Source organism: Pelodiscus sinensis, chromosome 22 (assembly GCF_049634645.1).
Source record: "Pelodiscus sinensis isolate JC-2024 chromosome 22, ASM4963464v1, whole genome shotgun sequence".
Classification (NCBI taxonomy): Eukaryota; Metazoa; Chordata; order Testudines; family Trionychidae; genus Pelodiscus; species Pelodiscus sinensis.
This window is the reverse complement of record NC_134732.1, coordinates 10,562,053-10,571,863: the sequence shown is the minus strand read 5'-3', so window position 1 is coordinate 10,571,863 and position 9,811 is coordinate 10,562,053. Positions and strand designations below refer to the sequence as shown.

At 49.5% G+C, this 9,811-nt stretch overlaps 1 protein-coding gene across 1 annotated transcript; it reads right to left on the bottom strand.

Annotated features, from left to right (window-relative positions):
• Positions 1 to 80: 80 nt before the first annotated feature.
• On the bottom strand, positions 81 to 8,254 carry DPM2 (dolichyl-phosphate mannosyltransferase subunit 2, regulatory). Its single transcript, XM_006136330.4, has 4 exons — positions 8,116 to 8,254; positions 5,338 to 5,427; positions 1,513 to 1,615; positions 81 to 1,245 (listed from the first exon to the last, which is right to left on the bottom strand). Exons 1-4 carry the CDS (start codon positions 8,116 to 8,118, stop codon positions 1,187 to 1,189), a joined length of 255 nt encoding a protein of 84 aa, XP_006136392.1. The 5' UTR covers positions 8,119 to 8,254; the 3' UTR covers positions 81 to 1,186.
• Between the last annotated feature and the right edge of the window lie 1,557 nt (positions 8,255 to 9,811).

The following is a 9,811-nucleotide window of genomic DNA, read 5'->3' as shown; positions in this document are numbered from 1 at the left end:
TTCTGATTCATTGCTCTAGTGTCATTTCTCCCAACCCTCCACCCACAAAGAGGAGGAAGAACAGTCAGAGACACCGCAGATATTTTGAGAGAGACTCCAGTTCTTCACCTATTAACAGACACCATACTAAAGAGTGAAAACATCCTGTGACTTCAGCCTTGCCCAACGGGCATCCTCTTCTTCCTCACAGCCCTATGGCCACTAGGAATGTGGAAAGTTACTCATAAGTATCAAGCAAAGCCAGTGGCTTCATTAGACCACATTTATCAGGACAGCATCTGAGCATCTCTCCCCTCCATTCTCAGGCACTGTCTAGCAGAATGTGACTTTCTTCTCTAGTCCCATTCAGCACACACGGCGGATAATGGAACAGCATCGAGAACAATGGAACATCTTCTGTACAACAGCAGAGAACCTCACCTCTCTATTACCTCCTCAGCACTGAGAGCCGGTAAGGAGGATACAGAGCTTGTGGCTTCCCCAGAACATGCAATGCAAGATCCAGAGGCCACATTCCCCGATCTCAGACAGAGAGAGAAAGCATAAGCATGCATAAGAGCACGTGGAATGTGACACCCTTGGTAGTAATGCTGATGGTTCACCACCCCTCTAGTAGGTAAATGGGGACAGGGGGCTCCCTCCCTCACCTGTCTTTGATCCTTCAAGAAGAGCATTTTATTTTATCCATGATCTTGTTTTTTCACATGCTGGATCCATTAACACCTCTCCCCCTCCAGTAACCTGTTTAAAAATGACAGAAACAAACCAACAGAACTAAAAAAGGTGCCTGCTGCAGAGCAGGAACGTCACTGAAGTCTGGGCCCTTTGCTCAGTAGCACTGCCTGGTGCCAGAACAATGTCACAAAGACTGTGGAGTCCAAAACCACATGCATCAGTTTGCTGGGATTATCCCTATCTTGGTCCAGGTTCATAAGGGCTGGTGTTCTGGTCTCTCGCTAGAGAAGTTCTGTGGGTCAGACAGTTTCACTTCCCTTTGAGCACTAAACTGTAGCTGGATACAAGTCTCAGGAGTCATGGAAAGAAGGCGCAGTGAGGTCCAACGTTCTTTCAAGCACGTAACAGAGTCCGAGAGCAGAGTGTCTCTTGTTTCTGCAGATAAATATCTCGTCCCTGTTGAGATGCTGCAGGCAGGCACCTTCTCCCCGCCTCTCCCATTCTGCTGTCCTCAATCTAATTTCTTTGCAGGTTTCCTGTTCTTCCACATCACAATCACTACAAAAATCCCTAATACGGGAAAGAGGGAGAGACTGAGTAAAACATAAAACCCGTAGCTGCTGTAGCTTTTTAAACACACTGCCGTGAGAAACGGAACCGCATCACAGAAGAGAGAGATTTCCAATGTGCAGGAGCCCACAGTCACAGGCAGGGCACTGTTGTGAGGAAGCTCACAACACACGAGCCTTAAATACTGGCAGTTCACTGTGCCAAATAAGATGGAACATGGGTGTCCAACCTTTAAAGAGATTAGAATAAGATAGAAATGTGACTCACCTACACACAGCACCAGAAGGAGCCCTGCGATCACAGGAATGGTCACCGAATACTCCCGGGGCAAAAAGAATTTGTGAATCCCATGATCACTGTCAATAAAGGGCTGCAGGAAACAAAAGTGAAGGGCACCACTAAGTTGGGCAATACAAAGACAACTCTCCAGCACCCAGAGCTTTGTGGCTGTAATGCCAGGACAGTCGACCTCAAGAGCTATGATTAACCTGAGGCTTGAAAACTAACCCCAAGAAACGAGAACTAGAGAGCAGTAGGTACTTGAGCTACCGCTGCAGACAGACAATGCAGTAAGTGAAAGGCAGCTGAACAAGTGCAACAGTCCATGGTAGCGTAGCAAGCATGTGACACCTTGAAAGGACAGAAGTGCCGCTATCTAGTGGCTTATGCATATGGGGTAAAAGACTCAGGTTCTAATTCACACTTCCTCACTGCCTGGGACTGAACAAATGACTTATCCCCCAGGAGGATATCGCATCCCTTTCTTGGAGAGTCATGATAATATTTACTCCACAGAGATGTTGCAGGTGTAGATAAACACCGCAGAACACTTTACGCCTACTGCTTCCCATAAATCTTTATAGAGCACTCAGAGAGTGTACAAACAATATAGCAAGGGTTGGCAACCTTTCAGAATTGGCATGCCAAGTTTTAACTTATTCACGGATCTGTGTGCTGGGGTACAGTGACCATATTTTCTGAACCAGCTGCAGCTAGGGAGAACAGTTTTACTTAAATTATTAAACAGATTAAGCGTTTTAACTCTCTCATGTTAGTTTATCAAACTTCATTTTAAATAAAGTAAAATATGTTCAACACAAAAGGTTTCAATGTTTCCTTTATTTATGGCAAGGGTGGGGAACCTTTTTTGGGACAGGGGTCACTGACCCACAGGAAAATCAGCTGGGGACCACACAAGTGAGAAGCAAAAAAACTCCTCCGAACTCCCCAACCCTCACTGATGTGGCCCCCAACTGAGACACCTCACTCCTCCAGTGCTCCAGACCCCTGGGGTGAGGGGAAGGAACAGGGAGGACTGAAGTTCAGGGACGGCCCACCTCACTTGGGCCTTGTGCAGGTCAGTGTTGGCACAAGGTTAAACTTTATCCAGACTGTTATGCAGCTGCAGAGCACCATTACTATAGGGTGCGACAGACAATCCTCCTCCAACCCACAGACTGACGTTCCATTTCCACGGGCAGAGGGACAAAGAACAGTCTCCCCGAAGCAGTAATAAACCATCAACATCCCCACTGGTATAAGCAGAGACACGAGCGCATCATTACTCCAAGGAGCAGAACTACAGTCAAGATTGAACACCCACCGCTTCCCTCTGACACCGGCATCACAAAGTTCTCGCTGCCCATACAGCCTGTCTCACCCTACAATCCTCCCTCTCCTCTGCCATTAGCTTCTCCTCTAGCAGTGGCACCTCTGGGGCGGTCGGAAGCCGGAGGTACTGCTGCTGCAGCCACACGATCCCAGGTTGGCCTCAGAGGAGCTCCAGCACTGCCTTCACCCCCCCCAGCCTAACCTGCTGCAGGGAAGTGGGAGGGCTCTTGAGGCTGCGCAGGGGAGGAGGGGCAGGACTGAGCTCCTGCCCCATGTGCCACTTAAAATTGGCTCACATACCACTTATGGCACACGTGCTGTAGATTGCCAACTAGGGACGTAAGCGACTAATCGACTAGTTGACCATCTGATAAGCAAAAACTCATTGGATAGGCAGCACATTAGTCTACTAATCACTTCCCTCCTTGCTGCCTCTATCACAAAGAGGCAGCAAGGGGGGGAGAATGAAAAGGGTGCTGGAGGGAGCCGGCTTAAAAGCCCATTCCCCCCAGCTCCATGAGAGGGGGCCAGGGTGCAGCGGCAGCCAACTTTGAAATGTACAAGAGTCCCCAGTAGGGCTCTTGTACATTTCAAAGTTGGAATGTGGCGTGGAGCTGGGGGCCAGCAGGGAGTTCAAAGGCAGAACATGGAACTTCTTATCAATTATTCGAACAGTCGATGGAAATCCCATCGACTATTCCATTTGTTAATTAATAGAAATTTAACATCTTTATTGCCAACCCCTTCAAAATAGGGTTTGTAATAGCAGAACAATCAATTTTTTAATTTAGAGGGGGAACCCAAAACGTTCAGAGCTGGAAGTGGAAGCTACCAGGGATTCAGAAGCCAATCTAAAGCTTTAACAAATCTCCCGAGTCTGAGAAACGGACTCAAAAAGCTTAAAAAAAATAGGATGCTTTTCTAGAAGATTTCCTATTCTTCCTGCTTCCTGTGGGCGGAAGACCCCACAAGAATGGACTCTCATCGCATTTCATTTCTGCCACTTCCCTTGAGAATCAGGAAACAGATGAGACATGTGTAATAAGAAGAGGGCCTAAAACGTAGCCCATCAAAGGCTTGGTGTGGGGCCTAGGCAACAATGGTCAAGCAAAGTTAAGTTGTGAGCAAGTGGCAGGCCCTGCTCACAGAACTTGACAAGAACAGGACTGATATTGCAGAAACACTCATATCTAAGAGAAAGTAGGCACCAGCCATTAACACAGTCCAGAAGGATGGTAACAGAACACCTCATTAGGAGACATCTTGGTACAGGTTGGACCTCCTGGTCTGGCAGGGGATCGACAGAATTTGCTGGACCAGGGGAAGTCTGCCCTTCCATGAGCCCCGAGTTAGCTGGCCCCATCTACCCTCTTTGCTGCTGCCGGCACCAGCCCCAGGCTGCCTTTGGTGGCCAGGGTTTTCTGGCGCTGGCACATGCGGTCACATTTCCCCAGCCCTGCGCTGCAACCAGCAGCTGGACTTCTCTGGTTCCTGACCCCGCACAGCTGCTGGCTGTCAGGGCTCTCCAGCTCCATGCTGCCACAGGGAGCCAGGCTTCTCCAGCCCTCAACCGCGCGCTGCTGCGGGCGACTAAAATTCCCCAGTGCCTGGTTCCGCACTGCCGCAGGCTGCCAGGATTCTTTAGTTCCTGGCCCAGCACTGCTGTGGGGTCCTCTGGTCCCATTGTCCCCGGGGGGCTGCTGGCCCTCTTTCCATTAAGCTCCCGAGCTCTCTGGTCCAGGAGCATCTGCTGTCTTGCTGGACCACAGATATTGCGGGACCAGAGAATGCTGGTTTTCAGAGGTGCAACCTGTACCAACACACTCACTAGAAATAACAGGAACATACCAACCAGGGATGTAAGCAACTAGTCTACTAGTAGACCATCCGATAAGCAAATCCTTATCGGATAGTTGACTAGTGACTCAACTAGTAGCTTCCCCTCCCCCCTTGCTGCCGCTATCAGAGAGAGTCAGCAAGGGGTGGGGAGCAGGATACGGTGCTGGGGGGAACCGGCTTAAAACCTGGTTCCCCCCAGCACAATCTCCATGGGAAGAGGGGACAGGGGTGCAGCGGGGAACTGGTGGCACTTTTGCCTTTGAAATGTAGCAAGAGCAAGACTGTTCTGCCCACAGCATGGAAGTGAACACTAAGGAGACTTTTTTGAAAACCCCAGAATTATTCTGAGTTTGAGTTTTGGGTGAAGGTTCAAAGGGGTGGAACACTGCAGTTATAACTTTATTCAGATCACCACACCTACCCCATCAAAGCACACTGATACAGATAATTCTTTGGGGTTCAGCTTTGGTCAAGGTTCAGAAGATCAAGTGTTTGAAGGGATGAGTGAGCAAGAAGGAGTTTATAGTAACGGTTTTACAGTGAGCATAAAGCTAGACAAACAGGTCTAACAAAAGTCTAAAAGAAACACAACAGTGAAGCCATTGAGACTGCAATAACCAGAGTGCATGCAGGAATCCATACCAGTATAATAATCCAGATGGTGTAGTAAACAAAAAGAACAAGGCTAAAGGCTACCAAGCCAAATCCGACCAGCTGGTCCATTGCTGTGGCCTGGAATACAAAAGTAACAAGTCAAAACAATTCAGCTCCTCCAACTGAATTATAGAGAGTACAAATGGCACAATGACATTTAAAATACAAGTGAATATTACAGCACCTAGTACAATGGGGTCTGGTCCATAACAAGCAGTCCTATGTATTATGGTAGCACAAATATATGATAAACGTATAGGTGTCCTTTCTATGTTGCAGTATTTACTCAGGCTAAGTCTACACTGCCACTTTACCGCACTTCAACTTTCTGGCTCACGGGTGTGAAAAAACAACCCCCTGAACACAGCACCTTACAATGCTGTAAACTTAGCTACAGTGCTAGAAGCCATGCTCCCAGAGCAGTTAATTACTCCTCTGGTGAAGGTGGTCTACCTAGAGAGCTGGGAGACCTCTGTCCCAGCACACTTGTAGTGACCACACTGCGGCATTCAAGTGCTGCTGCGGCTGTGCTTTAAACTTTCCAGTGTAAACAAAGCCTCAACTCCTGGCCATGAAGATGTAGTTTTGAAACAAAAGCCAACAAAGAAAAAATACTTGGACAAATAATTTGCCTTAAATGCCTCATTGATAAAACTCATCCCCTCTTGCTCTGAAATAGAGACAATTTCTTATGCTTTGTGAGATGCTCACCAAGGTGTGATCCACTCACTTGTATTGAAGCCGTTACTCATCCACAGAGCTTGCAACGATGTCCCCCTGTGCTATGATCCTAGAAACCTCAAGCTAAGTAGAGTCAGAGCAAGTCAGTTAGGAGACCTTCTAGGACAGCAGTTCTCAGACTGTGGGTTATGACCTGGTTTTAATTAGGTCAACAGGACTGGCTTTGACTTGCTGGGGCCCAAACCAACGCACCAGCCCCACCACCCAGAGCTGCAGCAGAAACCCAAGAGCTTCAACCTTGGGCAGTAGTTCTCAGATTACAGCTCCCTGCCTGAGGCTTGAGCTTTGTCCCCCTCCCTTCAGCCTAGGGCATTGGAGGCTTGGCTTTGGCCCTCCCACCCAGGGCAGTTGGGCTCAGGAAGATTCAGGCATCAGTCCCCACTAGGGATGTAATAGTAGTAGATTAACCAACTAACTGATAAGCAAAATGCTATAGACTACACTCATTTCCCCCCCTCTCCTTTGCCAGCAAATTTTTTAGCAGGATGGCCAGTAGTCCAACTCAGTCCTGATTCACACCAGGTATGGCACCTATTCCTGCTGCAGCTCTACATTTGAGGTGTATTAGGAACCAGATGGGCAAACAGCCTGGCTCAGTTCCAGCTCACGTGGGGTCTAGGAGCTCAGCCTCCCTCCTCCCCCCAGATAGGGGCTGCTGCACACTGTGGGGGGTGACAAGCAGCCGGTCTGCAAGGGGAGCTGGTTTTTAAACAGAGGCAGCAGCACGGAGTGGCAGGGGACTCGTCAGGAGTGGGAACAGAGCGCACTGGCTGCAGACCTTGTTCTATTATAGAACAGTTGACTAACGGATAAGAATTCATGAGGTTAATCGACTATTCAGTTAACCAATATTTAACGTCCCTAGTCCCTGATCCTAGGGTTGTGCAGTATTTTTTGTTGTCAGAAGTGGGTCATGGTGCCATGAAGTTTGAAAACCCTTGTTGTAGGAAAACCCAAGAAGCTGTCACAAGTGGTGGGTGAGGATTCACTACAATCAGCACTGACTTTGATCCAGAAGGGTGTAAAGAGGCACTGTGCTACTGGGAATATCTTTTTTTAAAGATATACAGAAAACCAAACTCCTGAGATTACTAATGAGCCAAGGCACTTGCTGAAATATTAGGAATGTTCACTTACCTATCCTGGCCCAATTCTAATTCATGTAATTACAACCTGGCTGGCCAACACACTCCTGAATTCAACTTATTTTGAGAATCTTAACATCTTGCATGTATGCTTAAATTCCTCAACATAACATTAACACAGCTTCATTGTGAGGCCAATATAATCATCTGATTTGATCAACAACACGTTCACCTATGAGAATCCCAATGTACTTCATCACTAAAAGGCAGCCGCCTCTGGGGTGGAACATGGATGTCATTCTGCATTATAAAACTTTGCTTTTAAAGGCAAGAAGTGACGGGGACAGGAGCCAGTGGGTGAAGGGCATGGAAGGGGCTGGTTCCATGGTGCGCAAGCGGAATGCAACTGCCAGGGTGGGAACCTAGTCTGGACACCGGCTAAGCCAGCACATGGGAGCGTCTGGGTCCGAAGTGCCCAGGGCTTGGGTTTTACAGCTTCCCATCAACGCTGCAGCTCCAGCAGCCCAGCACCCGTAGCCCCGGGGAAGGCCCCAGGGGGGAGCCAGCCTCAGTCTACTCCACACTCATGCTCGCCCGGCCCCATCGGACCGGGGTGTGTGTGTGGGGGGGGAGGGTGTTAACCCCTTCGCGCCCCTCCCCCATCGGACCGGGGTGTGTGTGTTTGGGGGGGGTTAACCCCTTCGCGCTCCTCCCCCATCGGACCGGGGTGTGTGTGTGGGGGGGGGTTTAACCCCTTCGCGCCCCTCCCCCATCGGACCGGGCGGAATTAACCCCTTCGCGCCCCTCCCCCATCGGACCGGGCGGAATTAACCCCTTCGCGCCCCTCCCCGTGCCCGCTGCCGCTCAGCTGAGAGGGAACCAGTTCATACCAAGCTCCTCTCCCGGGGGGCAGACGGGACTCACCATCCCCCCCACTCACCATGGTCCCCACCGAGCGCGGCCACTTTCTCCACCGCAGCCCCCCCCCCAGCCGGCTCAGCTACTTCCGGGAGACCCAAGCCAATCAGTGACCAGCACTTAGATCTCGTAGCATCCCGGGTGTTGTCTTGGCACAATTGCATTATGGGGGATGCAGGCTCTAAGGAACGCCTTCCCAAGGCATCATGGGAGATGTAGGCTCCACGCGGCACCTCTCCCAGGGCATCATAGGAGATGTACGCGCCACGTGGCGCCTCTCCCAGAGCATCATGGGGGATGTAGGCGTATCTTTTTCCAAGACTCTGGAGACAGTGCTGGGCAGAATAGGGTTGCCAGATGGTTTAGCAGGCAACCAGGGCCGGACCCCCTCCCCTCCCAAAAAAAGCACCGGGAATTTTTTGTTGACCAAAAAAAAAAAAAAAAGCACATCGGGCCACCAAAATGCAGTCGCAGCCCCTTTAATTGGTGGGTCACTCCCCCCATCCCCAGGGTTGCCAGGTGTCCAGTTTTCGCCCAGACTGTCCGTTATTCAGGTCTCCCCGTCCAGTAAAAAAAACAGAAAATACCGGACATGTGAAGTGTCCAATATTTCCTATTTCCCTCAGACGGAAGCCTGACAGGGACAATATGCACCTGCGTGTCTAGTGGGGTGGGCGAATGAGGAGAGTGGGGCCATTTAAAGGCACAGCACCCTTTTTTTCCCCCCAACAACTTTGGTCTCCCCCCAGGGTGTTCGGTATTTTTTGTTAAACCATTGGGCAACCCCTACATTGGGCACCAAGCCAGGAAAAGCAGAAAATACCAGACATTTTATGTGTCTGGTATTTTCTCAATTTCTTTACTGGACAGAAGGCACAAATACCTGACCATCCAGTTCAATACCAGACACCTGGCAACCCTAGAGCAGAGCGTTGGGTGTGTCTGTCACAAAAGCTTTGGGCACCATGTAACCGCCACCAGTAGATCCCTGCAAGTTTGTGGATGTGGCTTCAGATCCACAGGGGTACATGGATCTTTCCATGGATGATTTTATCAAACATCAAGCTACGACTCTGGTTCTAGCAAGGGTTTTCTTTCTAATTCCAACAGAAAGAGCCTTCCCCCCAAAAAACAAACCTTCCTCTTCAGTGTTTGTACAATTAGACAACTCCAAAGGGAAGGAGGAAGCCCTGGGAAATTATGATCCTCCCCTTGCCTAGAAAGAGAACTGCAGCAGGGCACTGGGTCCCTTCTCCAGGGGGCAGAGCACTGAACTTTAACTCTTCCCTAATTATCACCTACTAAGCCAGCAGTGACTTAGGCTCTTTAAATACTCTATTTTAGGGCTTGTTTGTCTACATGGGGAAATCTACCAGTGTAATTATACCAGTATAATTAGTCACATGGGTGATCACTTATTCCATATTTAAAGCGTGGTGTCACATTCACTGCAGACACTGACAGCTTCCTGTACAGAATTCAGCCCCACCATGGAAAGGCTGTCAATTCGGGTTCCCTCAGCCAAGAGAACCACCTCCACTTATTGGGGCCCAAGTCATCCAAACTTGGGATGGGAATGACCGAGACCAGTTTATAGATATGGAGGAGGTACTTGGGCCTCCAAGGAGAAGGGGAGGGCCACTCTGGGCTGTATCAGGGGAAAAGGTTGTCCTGGAGGTCTGGGCACCTGCTCTGATTGTTTCCAGGCCTGTCCTACA

Bases quoted from the DNA above. Each gene is read 5' to 3' on its own strand.
- DPM2 (XM_006136330.4), bottom strand. The intron at 1,616-5,337 runs GTATGGATTCCT...TGTTTCCTGCAG, and splicing joins CCATCTGGATTATTATACTG to CCCTTTATTGACAGTGATCA. The intron at 1,246-1,512 runs GTGAGTCACATT...TTCCCGTATTAG, and splicing joins CCTTCTGGTGCTGTGTGTAG to GGATTTTTGTAGTGATTGTG.